General features: G+C 39.2%; 1 protein-coding gene across 1 annotated transcript in view; it reads right to left on the reverse strand.

Annotated features, from left to right (window-relative positions):
• Positions 1–1775: 1775 nt before the first annotated feature.
• RPF2 (ribosome production factor 2 homolog) overlaps positions 1776–18318 on the reverse strand; it is a 34636-nt gene continuing 18093 nt past the window's right edge. Inside the window, exons 7-10 of the mRNA XM_060030086.1 lie at positions 17887–17986; positions 7681–7783; positions 2719–2863; positions 1776–1968 (exon numbers count right to left, since the gene is read on the reverse strand). Coding sequence (XP_059886069.1) covers positions 1789–1968; positions 2719–2863; positions 7681–7783; positions 17887–17986 — 528 coding nt within the window. The 3' untranslated portion in view covers positions 1776–1788. The remainder of the gene's footprint in view (positions 1969–2718; positions 2864–7680; positions 7784–17886; positions 17987–18318) is intronic.

Raw genomic sequence — 18318 nt, forward strand, 5'->3', positions numbered from 1 at the left:
CCAGGGGTCACACATTGGGTAAGGGCTATGCATCCATCATTTCTTTTTTTTTTTTTTTTTTTGTCTGCGTTGGATCTTTGTTGCTGTGTACGGCTTTCTCTAGCTGTGGTCAGTGGGGGCTACTCTTCGTTGCACTGTGTGGGCTTCTCGTTACAGTGGCTTCTCTTGTTGCGAAGCACGGGCTCAAGGTGCGTGGGCTTCAGTACTTGTGGCTCACACGCTGTAGAGAGCAGGCTCAGTAGTTGTGGCGCATGGGCTTAATTTCTCCGCGGCATGTGGGATCTTCCTGGACCAGGGCTCGAACCCGTGTCCCCTGCATTGGCAGACAGGTTCTTAACAATTGCGCCACCAGAGAAGTCCTGCATCCATCATTTCTGATGCCCCTTTCATGACGCCCCTTCTCCCCAACTATTGTCCATTGTCCATCTACTTGCAGATGGCAGGATATGAATCATTTTAATTTCGCCCTCTCTCCCCATTTAGACATATAATGCAAATGCCTACTTCCGATCTAAAACCGTGTAGTCTTTGGTTAAATGTATAATCAAGTAACAAGTGTAAATGAGTGATACCAGCTCCCTCTTTTTTAAGAGACTATTAGCCAGGAAAGGGCTGGGGAGAAGGAAGGCTAAGGAATGGGTTTAAAAGAGAAGGGAAAGGATAAAAAAACTAAAATTGAGGTTCTAGCTTTTAGCAAACTCACATAAATGCATGCACACATAGACATGGAGGAGCTCCTTGACATGGAAATGAAAACAATAGCATTTCTACTTTACATAACACATCATGGTTTATGTATGTTTGTACTTTTACAGCATAATTGGCTTGTGCTTGTATAAAGGAGCCTCTTTGCCAGGGACTCAGTCAAGGAAACTAAATTGTACATTTAGGGAACGCAAGTTTGCAGTACGAGAAGCAGGAAGCAGAAAGCTTTCCCCCACTTTCCTAGGCACAGGGCCAGTCTTCAAGAAATTTCAAAATAAGCTGTTTGGCTTTGGCTTACTCCTACTCTGTATGCAAACACCCAGGGCCTTCATGTGACCTTTAGCTACCTACGGCTACCCAGTACCCTAAAATGTCGTGTGTCTTAACTTATCTAATCTCTCCTTTCTCACTTCAACCCTTATCAAAACTTTCTTTCTCCCAAAGAAGAGGAATAGGGCTCCTTTATTAGCAGAATCTCTTAAAACTAATCAATAGTAAGGTAGCATGTCAATGATCAGGTAGTGGACATCTCAGAGATCTGTTTTAAGACACAGAGCTTAAAATCTCAAAATTAATCTCTAACTGGTAGAATTTCAGGTAAAACAACAGGAAAGTAAAAAAATAAAAGTCAGGTTATATGTATATGCTGGGAGATGGGGTCAACTTTCCAGGTAGCTCATACTGAGCATGTATACAGTTACTTTGGAGCATTGCTACTTTCCATAACTTCCTCCCTTTATCTAAAGCTTAACCCAAAATTCTCTAAAATACCAATGATTGTTCTGGAGATCCCTCCTCACTCACCCACCCAACGAGACAGGAGACTTTGTATGGGGTAGGCAGAGGGAAATGTCACATCACAGAGAGAAAACGGCATACCAGGGTGTAATGTCTCCAGTAAGAGCCTAACTTTCAACCTAATACTAGTATGTTACTGTTCACAATGTATATAATATATAATTTAGGTAAATTATCAAGTTATAAAAATATACAATAAAACCTTACAAGAAACTCTGAAATAACTGATGCTTGATAAGTCTAAGTGAAGACTACAATAAAAATGCAGTTACTGGCTATATTCCATCAATCCTTTTTAATTCTCTTTGATTTTTTCTCCTGGTCTTCTGCTTTCCTTTCTGCAGGTCGCTTCTTCAACCCCTTCATTTTCCTGGTTTGTAGTTTGCTTAGGTCTTGCTTCTGCATATGAATTCTTCCATAAGTTGTACCAAAAGTATCATGAGAGACATTTTTCTTCTTCTTTGGCTATGAAACAAGAATATATTATATTTAGTTGGGTCTACTACCATGAACTGGTAAAAATCTAGTGTACAACAACTATCGTATCAACAATCTCCATTAGTGAGCACACCTTTAATGATATAGAGTCTATAGCCCTACAGCCCTTTCTCCTCCAACTTAGGTATAAACAGATCACTCAGAGCTTGTTAAAATGCCAATTCTAATTCAGTAGGACTCCGGTGGGATCTGCAAATTCAGCATTTCTAACAATTCTCAGGTAAACTGTCAGACCATACTTTGAGAAGCAACACAACAGACTAATCACTGTCATGCACTGAGAGAATTTCCTGTGTTTAGCTTAAGGATTATAACTATCATTTCAATCTTTATTGGCATTCCAGAGATGCCATGTCTACTTGCTTTTTAAAACCATTCAAAAGTCAAAACACATTTTATGCAAGTATGGGTTACACATACTATGCTTGAAATTACATTTTCACAATGCCTAAAATGAGCCCCATTTTTGCTGAAAACTGGCAGTCTTGCCTACTAGGAAGCTCTCAGCAACACCTGATGCCTGCTTTCTACAATTTTATTATCAATTATGGTTGGCTTATTTGCTTCTTCCTCCTTTCTTTGGCTCTGAGAGTCTAATTTTATCTATTTTATTGACCTCTTTATGTATGCTCTTCAATATAATATGCCACAAATCCTTTTTTGGAAAGAAGAATGGAATATACAAATAAACATGGCACCAAGCTACAAGCCATGTACCTTGAGGGCTTTGGGCATTTTCATAGATAACTTATAAAGGTCATCTGATGCTAGGTGTGTCCTCCTCAGAACCAGATCCAATGAGGGTCCCATCTCCTCCAATTCAATCCGAGGTGTTCTGCAGCCAGATTTCTTCAACAGCAACCTTTATGAAATAGCAAAAAAGAAATGTTGCTTTGACTTTGATAAAAGTCCCGCCGCCCTCCCCACAAATATTTTTGTTCTAGAAGATTACAGTTCCATAAAATATCATAAAATGTTTAGAAAGGCTAAGCTTAGAGACTTCCCTGGCAGTCCAGTGGTTAAGGCTCTGCGCTCCCAATGCAGGGGGAATGGGTTTTATCCCTAGTCAGGGAACTAATATCCCAGATACCACATAGCATGGCCAAAAAGATTAAAAAAAAAAAGGAAAGGCTAAGCTTAATACTTTATATATTTAGACCAAGTGTTTTCTTTTTATTTTTTTTAAATAAATTTATTTATTTTATTTATTTATTTTTGGCTGCACTGGGCCTTCGTTGCTGCTTGCGGGCTTTCTCTAGTTGCAGCGAGCAGGGGCTACTCTTTGTTGCGCTGCGTGGCTTCTCGTTGCGGTGGCTTCTCTTGTTTCGGAGCACAGGCTCTAGGTGCATGGGCTTCAGTAGTTGTGGCATGTGGGCTCAATAGTTGTGGCTCGCAGGCTCAGTAGCTGTGGTGCATGGGCTTAGTTGCTCTGCGGCATGTGGGATCTTCCCGCACCAGGGCTCGAACCCGTGTCCCCTGCATTGGCAGGCGGATTCTTAACCACTGAACCACCAGGGAAGCCCCAAGACCAAGTATTTTCTTTAGTCTACTTATTTTCAAAATAAAACATAAGAGTATGCAATACTGTTGAGAAACAGCAGGTGATATAGTTCTAAGAAGTGAAGTGGAATCCTTTTATTTGACTTCTTCATCTTACGCAAGATTTACATGATTATAAAAAAATCTTAATTGGGTTTTTGAGACATTATATTACATGATTGATTAACAAATTCTTATTTCTCTAAGACCTATTCAGAATCAACTTTTGTCCATAGCATAGACATTTACTGATCTCTATAGATTGGAATGAACTTAATATAACAAAACCACAACTTTCTAGATACCATATGTCCAAATAGCTCTGGATTTGAAAGCATATGAAGGATACAATGGGGAGGAAGGGAGAGTCACAAATTCTTTTTTTGTGAGAGATACAACAAGAACTGCTCAAAGACCTGAAGGTTTTTTGAGTTAAAAGACTCAATTTGTTACTGTGGCCAGATCTCCATACAGGGGAAAAAAAAGGACTAAATAATAATGTTTTTAAAAGATCAGCCTTGGGCTTCCCTGGTGGCACAGTGGTTTAAAATCTGCCTGCTAATGCAGGTCACACGGGTTCGAGCCCCGGTCTGGGAAGATCCCATATGCCACGGAGCAACTAAGCCCGTGAGCCACAACTACTGAGCCTGCGCGTCTGGAGCCTGTGCTCCACAACAAGAGAGGCCGCGAGAGTGAGAGGCCCGCACACCGCGATGAAGAGTGGCCCCCGCTTGCCACAACTAGAGAAAGCCCTCGCACAGAAAGTTAAGAACTATTGCCCAGAACCTTTACACCCATGTAAATCTCCATTTCAGATCTTAACCTCAAGCTTTGTTTGTTTTGTTTCCCTATAAGCTCTAAATCAAAAGTGACATTCGGGCTTCCCTGGTGGCGCAGTGGTTGAGAGTCCGCCTGCCGATGCAGGGGGCGCAGGTTCGTGCCCTGGACCGGAAGGATCCCACGTGCCGCAGAGCGGCTGGGCCTGTGAGCCATGGCCGCTGGGCCTGCGTGTCCGGAGACTGTGCTTGCCTATTTCTTGAGAAAGACTGGCATTACCACTCTTGTTTAAATTGCAATTTCCTTATTTTTCTCCCTTCCATATCCCTCTCTTCTGTTGACATTCTGTTTTCATTACTTAACTCCTTGCCTAGAACGTTGTGTTTGCTTTTTAAGGTACGCTAATACTTCCTGTTTTGCATATTTCTCCCCATAAAACCTACCCAATGCCATGGCAAAGGCATACGTGGCAGTTACTAAAGATCTTCAGTTTCATATTAATAGCTCTGGCCCTATAGTGAATAAAATTCTCCAAGGAATTAATTATTATAGGATATACAGGAAGGTGCCAGTAACACTATGATTTATTTCCCCCAAACAGGAAAGGTCAAAGGTTCTATTAATGTAATTCCATGCTCAGAGTTCCTTTCATACAAGAAGCTCAAAACCATTTTATAAGCCTTACTGATCTTCACAAATTAATAAGCGTCAATATTAACTACCTTTAACCAACTGCCTAAGGGCTGGTTGGAAGAGGGCAGGACACCCAAGAGCAGCCTGTGAGAATGCCTGAGGAGCCACAGTAGGTCAGACACACTTCTATGGCACATTCCCACCTCTATCTGCACCCCTCTCCCTCTCATAAAGGAGAATTATCCGTCTCAGAGGGACCTCAGAATTACCTATATGATATTACTACACTTTGCAAAGGAAAAACAGGGGCCCTGAGAAGTGACTTGCCCATGTCATGTGGCAAAGCCTGGCAAAGAGCCAGGTCACTAGGCTCAGAGGTGATGCTCATTCCTGGGACCACCTCTTCCTTCCTCTCCCAAGCAGAGCACAGCCCTTGGAGGCTAAGCTAATCCACATCTAGGGATTTTCCCCAGTAGCAGCTTGCTCTCAATCACACTGTCCACTTTCTATTTCAAATCAATAGCTAGCAGGTATTACAGGATATAGATATGAAAAGCTGGGATTAAAATTTTACACTAGAAAAAAAAAAAAAAAAATTTTACATTAGGGGGGCTTCCCTAGTGGCGCAGTGGTTGAGAGTCCGCCTGCCGATGCAGGGGACACGGGTTCGTGCCCCGGTCCGTGAAGATCCCACATGCCGTGGAGCAGCTGGGCCCGTGAGCCATGGCAGCTGAGCCTGCGCGTCTGGAGCCTGTGCTCCGCAAGGGGAGAGGCCACAACACTGAGAGGCCCGCGTACAGCAAAAAAAAAAATTTTACAATAGGGTTTCTGATCTTAAAAATTCAGATCTTGGGACTTCCCTGGTGGTCCGGTGGTTAAGAACCTGCCTTCCAATGCAGGGGACGTAGGTTCAATCCCTGGTCAGGGGAACTAAGATCCCACATGCCACAGGGCAACTAAGCCCTGTCACAACTACTAAGCCCATGGGCCTCAACTAGAGAGCCCATGTGCCACAAACTACAGAGCCCACGCACTCTGGAGCCCATGCAAAACTAGCGAAGCCTGCGTGCTGCAACTGAAAGATCCTGCATGGTGCAAAGAAGACCCTCAGTGCCGCAGCTAAGTCCCAATGCAGCCAAAAATAAATACATAAATACATAAATAAATAAAATAATTTCGTAAAAATTTCAAATCTTTTTTTTTCATTATGGCAGATGCCATGCTAACCTAACAGTGATTCCAGCAATTACATACTCCTTAAAGTAAGTGGACGGACGAATATGTGTAGTTACACTGCCAATTTATCCTTGTTCTTAAGACTGATTTGCTAATTTTCTGTCCATTTTGCTTTATTTCTCTGTATTTTCTTTCTTTCTTTACAAATTTATCTTTCTTTTCACTAAATACAAGTTCTGATACAAGAGAATACTTCCTTTGAAATTGTTCACCATGAGTTTTAGATTATTATTATTCATTTCTCATTCTCAAAGACTTTTATCTTTATTTTTTAGCTCCTTTGTATCCCAGGGTCTCCTTGTTTAACATAAGTTTTCAAAAAGATTTTTTTTTATGTTAGTGATTTTTCATCTTTTATCTCTTGCTCTATAAATAGGAGTCACCTACTTCATAATATTCTTAGCTGCCCCAAAATCAAGTTTGGAAATGAAAACAACAGATTATAGGGACTTTCAATCTCAACTAGTTAAAAATGATTATAAAATCTTTTGCCTGTTATTATTTAAATGAGAAAAAAATAGAAAAATAGAAATGGTGGTACCACTCATGTGGTGAAAAGAACCGAGCATCTCTGACTCCATACAGTTGAGACAAAGATGGACATTACTAACAAAAAAGAGGTGATTACTTAGTTCATTTGGATGTTCACTGGACACAAGCTGGTCAACCATGTATTCCATTATGATAAAAAAACAAAATTAAAACCATGGATGAAATGCTGAAGTCCACGAATGGTTGCACAAACGGCACCACTGCACGAAGACACTGTCAACACTGGGCTGCCGGCGCTCAGGCCGCACTGCCACGCCACAGCGCGAAGCAGATGTCAGGCTGAATTCAATGTACCAAGGGAGGCAGTTAGTGGGAGTCAATGTATTCTCTAGGAAAGTGTGTGCTCCATCAATCAGCGCTAACACTTTATTTTAAATACGGGAAAAAACAAGTCATGCTTACCTCAAAAGGCAGTTGCAGCACGTCATTAAGGTTTTTATGAAAACAGAATGTGCTTGTTAGGATTTATATTTATATTGTGGTGGGGGTATGGGTAGAGGCCTGGGCTGGAGAAAGAAGGTAAAATGAATCTAGCCACTGAATCTTATTACTTTCAGACTCCATTTTTTAGACTCAGGACTTTGAGATTTGCTTTGGCTGGGCTAAGACTTGTGGCTTGGCGCTCTAAATTTAGTCAAGAAAAACAGGGAGATACTGCATAAAAGTATGGCAAGTTAGGACTGAATAAGCGTTCTAAGCTCAGAGGGAGTGTACTGTTTGATGCCCCAGGGCCCTGGAAAAGCAGGGTTTCTGGGAGGCAGAAGTTAGCAGGGGAGTGACAGACCTGAGGATCAGCACAGAGCTACTTTGTCACTGCTATTCTGAAAACTCTCCAAATAAACTTTTGGCCAGACACCAATTCTAAGTCTGAGCTCTATAAAACAGTCACACTAAAATGCTAACCCTGAGGATTAACAAAAACATGCTAAGAAATGCACTTACTTATAGCTTCGAAAGTAAATCTTCCCATTCAGTGCAGTGAAGTGCAGAACATACTCTAAACCAGCCAGACGGACATTTGATACTGTGGGGCCTCTGAAGAAATCTAAAAGCACACATCAGGTTGTTTGGGGAAAAAAAAAAGATTAATTAAGATTAATTAAAAGATCAATTAAAAATAATTAAAATTAATTAAAATAATTAATTAATTAAAAATTTTAAAAGATTAATTAAGATTAATTAAAAGACTAATTAAAATTAATTAACTTTAATTAATTAAAAGATTAATTAAAATCTTAATTAAAAGACTAATTAAGATTAATTGTTACAAATCAGCTGCACTCTAAACGCAACTCTCTGTATCTCATCTAAAAAGCAGCACAAAAACTCATGCCTGAAAAATCTGATGGTCCCGCCCCTCTACCATTTAATCTCATGACTGTATTTCTGTTTAATTCACTGAGCCATGTAATTTTTCAGTTTTGCAGTTCTCCCTCTAAGCCAATGCTCAGCACCAGAGTATAACAGGTTTATTGTGAACAGTAATTTTTTAGAAAATGTAAAACGAGGTATACAATTTTAATCAACTAAGACAGACAGGTTAAGATGGCAAAAGTCTATAAAAATGGCTGTTCAAACTTTGACTATTAAATTGAACTAGTGTTTGTCATATGGCAGACGCCAACAAACAAGAAAATTCTAACAAGGTATCTCAATTATATGAGCAAAGAAAAGCTATCTAGTGTCAAAGCCAGAAAAGAACCATCAAGATCAATGAGTAGACTGTTTTCCCACAGAGTGGTAATAATACCCAAGTGGCACATATGAGATAATTTTAAATGATACACAGGCAGATATAATCTACAATGCATTATTTATGTTATCATACACCATTTTGCACTGAGAGTAGGGACATAGGGTTTCCTTTTAAAAAGAGGAGTCAGGGGCTTCCCTGGTGGCGCAGTGGTTGAGAGTCCGCCCGCCAATGCAGGGGACACGGGTTCGTGCCCCGGTCCGGGAAGATCCCACATGCCGCAGAGCGGCTGGGTGAGCCTGTGCGTCCGGAGCCTGTGCTCTGCAACGGGAGAGGCCACGGCGGTGAGAGGCCCACGTACCGCAAAAAAAATAAATAAAAATAAAAAATAAAAAGAGGAGTCAATTTAAAGAAAAATCTCCAGTGAACAATGCTATGGATACTACACAGACATGGCTAACGTTATGAAGGTGGCACATGAATGAAAAGAGTTTGGAAAACAGCAAACAAGTTTGGTCACCTCATTTTTACAGATAAAAAGACTGAACTTGGGGGGAGGCTAAATGGGAACACATGAATAACATCTAGCTAAGACAAAGTTAGGCATAAAAGGGTCATCCAAATTAATTACTTAGGAAGAGGTGCCCTAAGACAGGTGATGTCATAAACAGGAAATATCTCATTCTGTCCCAATCTGTAGCCACTCAGCACTTGCTTCCCTCCTCCCATTAGCTCATAAGATGGGAATTATCTCCATGTGCATGGACATATACATCTTTTACAGTTTGCTTTTTCCTTCTTACAAATAACCAAAAGAAAATCACATCACTAACATACATAAAGCAGACGTTAAGTGTGCATACCCTTGTACACACCACCCTTCCTTACTACCACAAATAAAAATCCCTTGGGGGTACTTTTATAAACCAAATATGTACGTTTTCAAGGTATTTTGATCTAAAAATTGATTTTAATTAATGAAGAACTTTCCCATAGTTTTGCCAAAACCTGACTCTCCTTCAGTGGCCAAGTTAATAAAGCCCCACTCACGGTTGTGGCAGCATTATTGAAGTCAGAGTCATTCTGGGGAACAAGATATGTACATTCCAGTCTCCCCTGAAACAGTTTTTGTAATGCAAACCTTATAGGCATGTGCTTTTTCCATAAGCTTTTAAGAAAGAAAAAAAAAACAAAAAAAGAATGAAATGAGGTAGAAAGTTTTAAGAACATTGACCCTTACCTCACACCATATACAAAAATTAACTCAAAATGGATCATAAACCTAAATGTAAGATCTAAAGTTATAAGACTTCAAAAAAATATTTATAAGAGAAAAAAATCTTTGCAATCTTGGGATAAGCAAAGGTTTCTTAAACAAAACACTGTATGAACAACCATTAAAGAAAAAAATTGGATAAAGTACACTTCACAAAAATTTAAAATTTCTGCTCTTTAAAAGACATCACTGTTTGCAGATTACATGATACTATACACAGAAAATCCTAAATATGCCACCAAAAAACTACTAGAGTTCATCAATGAATACAGTAAAGTTGCAGGATATAAAATTAATACACAGAAATTTGTTGCATTTCTATACACTAACAGCACACTGTCAGAGAAATACCTAGGAATAAACCTACCTAGGGAGTTAAAAGACCTATACTTGGAAACCTGTAAGACATGGATGAAAGAAATTGAAGACAACACAAACACATGGAAAGATATACTGTGTTCATGGATTGGAAGAATTAATATTGTTAAAATGACCATAATACTCTATAGATTCAATGCAACCCCTATCAAAATACCAATGCCATAGAACTAGAATAATTTTAAAATGTGTATGGAAACACAAAAGACACAAATAGTCAAAACAATCTTGAGAAAAAACAGAGCTGGAGGAATCATGCTCCCTGACTTCAGACAGACAGAAAAACAGTTACATGGATCAATGGAACAGAATAGAGAGCCCAGAAATAAACTCACATACTTAAGGTCAATTAATCTATGACAAAGGAAGCAAGCATATACAATGTTGAAAAATCTCTTTGGTAAATGGTGCTGGGAAAACTGGACAGCTACACGTAAAAGAATGAAATCAGAACATTTTCTCACACAATATATAAAAATAAACTCAAAATGCATTAAAGATCTAAATGTAAGACCAGAAACTACAAAACTCCTAGAAGAAAACATAGGCAGAACACTCTTTGACATAAATCGTAGCAATATTTTTTTTTGAACCTGTCTCCTAAGGCAAAGGAAACACAAGCAAAAATAAACAAATGGGACCTACTTAAACCTAAAAGCAGAAGACCTGACTAGACATTTTTCCAAAGAACACATACTGATGGCCAACAGGCACATGAAAAGATGATCAACACTGCTAATCATCAGAAAAATGCTAATCAAAAGCACAATGAAATATCACCTTACACCAGTCAGAATGGCTATCATCAAAAAGACCACTAATAACAAATGTTAGTGAGGATGTAGAGAAAATGGAGTCCCTGTAGGAATGTAAGTTCTACAGGCACTGAGGAAAACAATATAGAGGTTCCTAAAAAACTAAAAATAAAACTATCATATCCAGCAATTCCACTCCTGGGTACATATCCAAAGAAAACAACACACTAATTTGAAAGGATACATGTACTACCTCAATGTTCACAGCAGCATGATTTACAATAGCCAAGATATGGAAGCAACCTAAGTGTCCATACACACACACGCACACACACGCACACACACATACATACAATGAAATACCACGCAGCCATCAAAAGAATGAAATTTTGCCATTTGCAGCAACATGGATGGACTTGGAGAGCATCATGCTAAGTGAAATTAGAGGAAGACAATGTATGATATCACTTGTATGTGGAATCTAAAAAATACAACAAACTAGTGCACATAACAAAAAGGAAGCTGACTCACAGATATAGAGAACCAGTGGTTACCAGTAGGGAGAGGGAAAGGCGAGGGGCAAGAGAGGGACACGGGCTTAAAGGTACGAACTACTATGCATAAAATAAATAAGCTACAAGGATATACTGTACAGCACAGGGAATATAGCCAACAATTTATAATAACTGTAAGTGTAGCATAATCTTTAAAAATTGTGAATTGGGCTTCCCTGGTGGCGCAGTGGTTGAGAGTCCGCCTGCTGATGCAGGGGACACAGGTTCGCGCCCCGGTCTGGGAAGATCCCACATGCCACGGAGCGGCTGGGCCCGTGAGCCATGGCAGCTGAGCCTGCGCGTCCGGAGCCTGTGCTCCGCAACGGGAGAGGCCACAACAGTGAGAGGCCCACGTACAGCAAAAAAAAAAAAAAAAAAAAAATTGTGAATCACTATGTTGTACACCTGAAACTTACATAATATTATAAATCAGCTATATCTCGATAAAAATTTTTTTTTTAAAAAAGACATCATTAAAAACAAAAAGGCAAGGGACTTCCCTGGTGGTGCAGTGGTTAAAGACTCCGTGCTTCCACTGCAGGGGGAGCGAGTTCAATCCCTGGTTGGGGAACTAAGATCCCACATGCTGCATGGTGTGGCCAATAAATAAATACATAAATCAATAAAACAAAAAGGCAAGCCACAGTCCAGGAGAGAATATTCAAAGATATATGTCAGACAGACAAAAGACTTCTCTCTCTCTCTCACTCACACACACACACACACACACACACACACACACACACACTCTTCCACATTAGTACCCGATAAAAAGACAAATAACCAAATAAAAAAATCAGGCAAAGATCTGAACACACACTTTACCAAAGATATACAAATGGCCAATAAGCACATGAAAAGATGTTCAACCTTATAAGTCACCAGAAAATGCAAATTAAAACTGCAACACTACCACTCCTTTATTTTGTAGATTTGACTTTGGAAACATATTACTGTCAGTATTCAACACCTATTAGAGTAACTAAAATTAAAAAGAACGGCCTACCAAGTATTGACAAGGAGATGGAGCCCCTACAGTTAGTGGGAATGCAAAATAGTGCAACCATGTTAAACAGTTTGGCAGTTTCTTAAAAATGTTTAACATAGGGCTTCCCTGGTGGCACAGTGGTTGAGAATCTGCCTGCCAATGCGGGGGACACGGGTTCGAGCCCTGGTCTGGGAGGATCCCACATGCCGCGGAGCAGCTGGGCCCATGAGCCACAACTATGGAGCCCGTGCGTCTGGAGCCTGTGCTCCGCAACAAGAGAGGCCACGACAGTGAGAGGCCCACGCAAAAAAAAAAAAATGTTTAACATACGCTATTCAAATGGTCCAACCATTTTATTCCTAGGTATTCACCCAAAGGAAATGAAAACATAGGTCCTCACAAAAATTTGTATATAAATGTTCATAGCAGTTCTACTGGTAATAATTAAAAGCTGGAATCAATCTAAATGTCCATCAACAGATGAAGGTATAAACAAACTGCAGAATAGCTATAAATGGAATACTGCTCGGTTATAAAAAGAAATGGAGGATTGATACATACAACAACATGAATGAATCTCAAAACAAACTGAGTGAAAGAAGTCAGGCCAAGAAAAGTACATACTCTATGATTCCATTTACCTAAATTCTGGAAAATGCAAAAATGACAGAAAGCAGATCAATGTTTGCTTAGAATAGAGAAAAATAATGGATTACCAAAGGGCACAGGGAAATTCTGGGGGGTGGTGGAAAGGTTCTATATCTTGATTGCAGTGGTGTTTTTAGAGGTATATAAATATGTCAAAATCCATTAAATTTTAAAACTTTAAATATGTGCATTTGGACTTCCCTGGTGGCGCAATGGTTAAGAATCCATCTGCCAATGCAGGGTTCGATCCCTGGTGCAGGAAGATCCCACATGCCGCGGAGCAACTAAGCCTGTGTGCCACAACTACTGAGCCTGTGCGCTAGAGCCCGCATGCCACAACTACTGCAGCCCGCGCGCCTAGAGCCCGTGATCCGCAACAAGAGAAGCCACCGCCTGCACACCGCATCGAAGAGTAGGCCCCACTTGCTGCAACTAGAGAAAGCCCGTGCGCAGCAACAAAAACCCAATGCAGCCAAAAAATAAAACTTTAAAAAAAAGAATTAAAAAAAGAATTTAAAAATAAATACGTGCACTTGATTGTATGTAAATCATACCCCAAAAAATAATTTATAATGAAAAAACTTAATAAAGTTATCCCTAAAAATTGAAAACAAAATGAAATGAACCTGTGTATTGGGCTGAAGGCATAATCATACAGAAAAGGACTGTTTCAAATGACTTCAAAACACAGTAATTTGACCATATTCCTAATAGGATATATAGACATACAGAACTGCAAAAAAAAAAACCACACACACAAAAGAAACCAAACACCATTCAGTTGCACTCAATATTCATACTACCAGTAGTAATAACAGTATTTTATTCTGAGACTGTTGTATGTGTAGTACAGTATAAAGTAAATGCATCATTATGTTGGAGTCATTGAGAACCTGGATTTTTGTCATGGATGAAAGAAGGTATGTACGTGTACATATCCTTCTGTCCTAAATTTGAGTTAGAAGTTTCAGTATGAACTCAGGATATATTTTATCTTAACAAATAAATCTCATAGTTCTGTCCACTGAAAAAGCCTAGAAACAATGACCAACCCAGAAATACTCCCTAGCACACAAAATGTGATTTCTAAAATAATCTCACTTAAAAAAAACCCAGGATCCTTACAGAAATAGCTGATTCCAGGACTGGAGCAATTAAAGTACAAGAGGAGTCTAAAACATCAAGGGGGTGATGGATTAAAATGTGTTGAAACTCAGAGCACTGTCAAAAAGGCTGACCCTAAACTGGGCAGGAATGATGGTTGAGGTAAAAAGGAAGATATTATGAGAATAGGGATAAGGAGAAAAACCTGGTTAAACAGAAATAAGGGGGTAGCAGATAAATTGGTTATAATTAGAAAGAAAGCCCCAGTTTGGACATTTTTTCAACGGATCAATTCCAAGCAAAAATAACACCTTTAGTGTGACTGTGTCCATGAGTAAAAACACTGGGAAAGGGCACAGGAGGATGACCAGGGTGTTGACGGGAAAGACTGGGGGATGTGGAGTCAGAGAATGGATAAGATCCTGATTCTGACACTTACTAACTCTTCACTCTGGACATCAGTGAACTGGTCTCAATTTCTTCATCCACAACATGGGAATAATATTACCATAATGAACTGAATGTTTGTTTAACCTCTAGTGTGACTATATTTGGAAATAAGGCTTCTAAGGAAGTACTTAAGGTTAAATGAGGTATGTCATAAGGGTAGGGTCTGCTCCCATAGGATTAGAGTCCATATAAGAAGAGACACCAGAAAACTTAAACCCCTCTTTCCTCTGTCTATCTCCCTCCTTCCCTTCCTCCCCAAGGAAAAGCCTTGTAAGCACAAAGCAAGAAGCCAGCAAGACAGTCCTCACCAGAAACCTGGACTTCTAGAACTGTGAGAAAATACATTTCTGTTGCTTATGAGCCACCCAGTCTATGGTCTTTTGTATGGCACCCTGAGCAGACTAATACAATTATCTCTGTAGAGCTGTAGAAAGGATTAAATTTAATAAATTACCTGACCTAATCTATGGCAGTTATTTTCATTATTATATGTATTAAAGTGGAATAAGAATTAGGAAATGAGAAAGGTTAAAAAAAAATTATAACAATGACCACAGATGTAGATATGACCACTAATATAGACAAAGGCAATGAAGAAAAAAAAAAACAAAACCCAGTTAGGTAGTTAAGTTAAAGGTAGGCTTTAAAGGGACACTTAATAAAACTAACCTATTACTTGATTCATTATCATCTTTATATACGAGGAGTAGTCATACTAAAAAATAACCATAAAAAGTAGGATGGACTGGGAGTTCCATGGTGATCTAGTGGTTAGGATTTGGCACTTTCACTACTGTGGCCTGGGTTCAATCCCTGGTCCTTTTTGGGGAACTGAGATCCCACAAGCCACACGGCACAACCAGAATTAAAAAAAAAAAAATTAGGATGGACTGAATCAAAAAACAGGCACTGGTTTTCTGTAAAGAAAAGCAGGACCTGCTAAGATTAACTACAAATCTATATAATATTTAAAGCAAAAGAGAAGCAAAATTCGAATGAACAAAATGGGTATCTGGCATGAAAATACTGAAGTAACTTTTCTTTCTGGCCAATTACAAAAAGAAAACAAAAACACAACTTCCAAACAGGAAAAAAGCCCTTGATAAAATTCTCTTTACCTACTGCTCTACATTATTTCATTTGAACACACAACACAAACCAAGAACTCTGCAACTTTCTTACTTCTTATTTATATTAAAAACTCAACTTTGCTTAGTGCCAGACAATGTCACTCCATCCTGCTACCTGTCTTTCTTCTTTCTTAATTCCTTTTTGGTTTTCACTCCCTCCCTCTCATTACTGCATCATGTGGTTATTCCTGCCATCTAGTGGAAGCACAAAATAGTAAGATAAAACCATTTAAACAGAAGCAACAAAGCTCTGTTATAACAAATTATAAGTAATTCCCTCACTAATAATAATTATACAGAAGAACAAGGGGAAAAAAGCAGGAAATCTGAGCCAACGCAGTACAACTACTAGGAATCTTGGCTGAAAAAAATTCCCTTGATGTTTTGGGCTATGTAATATTCAAAGAAATGTTGGTCGCTGTCTTCCATGTATGATTTTTTTTTAATTAATTTATTTTTTTGGCTACGTTGGGTCTTTGTTGCTGCGTGCGGGCTTTCTCTAGCTGAGGTGAGTGGGGGCTACTCTTCGTTGCGGTGCAACGTGCAATGCAGGCTTCTCATTGCAGTGGCTTCTCTTGTGGAGCACGGGCTCTAGGTGCATGGATTTCAGTAGCTGTGGCACGCAGGCTCAGTAGTTGTGGCTCACAGGCTCTAGAGCGCAGGCTCAGCAGTTGTGGTGCACGGGCTTAGTTGCTCCGTGGCATGTGGGATCTTCCCGGACCAGGGATCAAACCCGTGTCCCCTGCACTGGCAGGCGGATTCTTAACCACTGCGTCACCAGGGAAGTCCCTTTTCTTTTTTTTTTTTAATTCATGGAAAACAGAGGTAAGAACCTATAGCAAAGACTCTGCAAAGGAATTATTCACCGTGGGCAGGATGAAGAGCAGAAGAAGAAAAGCACAGGCTTTGGGTTTTGATTCTGCTTCACCTACTTAATGGCTCTTAACCACTCTGAGCCTCCAACTTCCCATCTGTAAAATGAAATGTTACCAAACTCAAGAGTTTTAGTAAGGATTAAACAGGTAACAGTGATACTTAGTTTTTCAAAAATAGCCATTATGAACAAGAGAAATGAAAGTCCCGAAAACTGTATTCCTAACAATAAGAGCATAACTAATCCCAATAAGGAAAACCGAAAGCAATGTGTCTGCCCACAAACATTCTTTGGTTGGCTCAGATTTGTAAAAAGCATGTATATAATTTATAATATATCCCCCACCAACTTTTCAAAAGTCATCTAGGGCAAAGTATATAAAAATCCAAAAGAAGGGCAACCAAAAAAGTTAAGCCTGTAAGAATGGTGTAAGCTTGTAAGAATGGTGCAAGAAAAGCTCAAATAGAATAAATTATTTAAACTTCAGAAAATGCCACTAAGTATAAGAAGAGTTCATATCTCTAGGGATGAACTAAATTACCTTCCAGAGTAAGAACAGAGCTGGCAGATGTGATCACACAATATTAAGTATTAGTAACCGTTAAGAAACCATGGAGAACAATAATGTCAGCTTTTCAAAAAAGGAGAGAAAAAGTGGTTTAAAATTGGTAAATTTAACATCAATCTCAGACAATAACTATATATTGTATATTGGATTTTAAGAAGGTGGCTTGTGAACACATAAAAAGTAATGTAGTCATTAGATAAAACATTAGGAATGAGCAGAGTTCACTAAGAACCAATCACCTTTAAAACAACCTTACAAGGTTTTTTTTGTTTTTTTTAAAATGGAAAAGGGAGGAATGAAATTGGTGGAGATTAAGAAAGCAAGTTATACGGGGTTATAGTGTGAAAAGCCTTGTATATCAGACTAAGAAAAACTAATAGAGGTTTTTGAATTGGAAGTGGATGATGTATAATAATCTCGAAAATTTAACTTTTCAATTTTCTAAATTTAATTTAATAATGCCAATAATGACAGGAGACGGGTGCAAGCATTAAACAGGTTGCTACCAAAGTTACTATACCATCAAAAAGTAATAATGATCTATAGAGTATAGCATCCTTTTAACTCTCTCCTGCTTCTAGTGGGGAATAAACAAAATAATGAAAAGGAGAAAAAGAGATCAAAGAGAAAAAGCTGTATATCTAGAGTGAAGTTGCAAACTGCCACGACCAATGGCAACTCTTAGAATGCCTACCTGAGCTATCCTGCAGATATGTATTAAAATACTTACCAATAAGAAGGCTTTTTAGCCTTCTGTAGTCTTCTGTTACATCAAAATCATCACCTGCAAATATTAACATGGGTTTTGTTCCCTCCGGACATTTACTATTCTAGGAAATAAAAAAAGTAATTACATAATTATCAAGTCTAAATTGTTTATATGCTGATTTTAAAGCAGTCAATATTTATATATAGCAGGGGTCCCCAATCCCTGGACTGGCATCAGTCCTCGACCTGTTAGGAACCGGGCCGCACAGCAAGAGGTGAGTGGCAGGCGAGAGAGTGAAGCTTCATCTGCTGCTCCCCATCGCGCATTACTGCCTGAACCATTCCCCATCCCCCCATCCATCTGTGGAAAACTTGTCTTCCATGAAACTGGTCCCAGATGCCAAAAAGGTTGGGGACCGCTGATATACAGTGACTCATTTTCACATTTTCTTAA

The sequence above is a fragment of the Delphinus delphis genome, chromosome 14 (genome assembly GCF_949987515.2).
Source record: "Delphinus delphis chromosome 14, mDelDel1.2, whole genome shotgun sequence".
NCBI classification, from domain to species: Eukaryota; Metazoa; Chordata; class Mammalia; order Artiodactyla; family Delphinidae; genus Delphinus; species Delphinus delphis.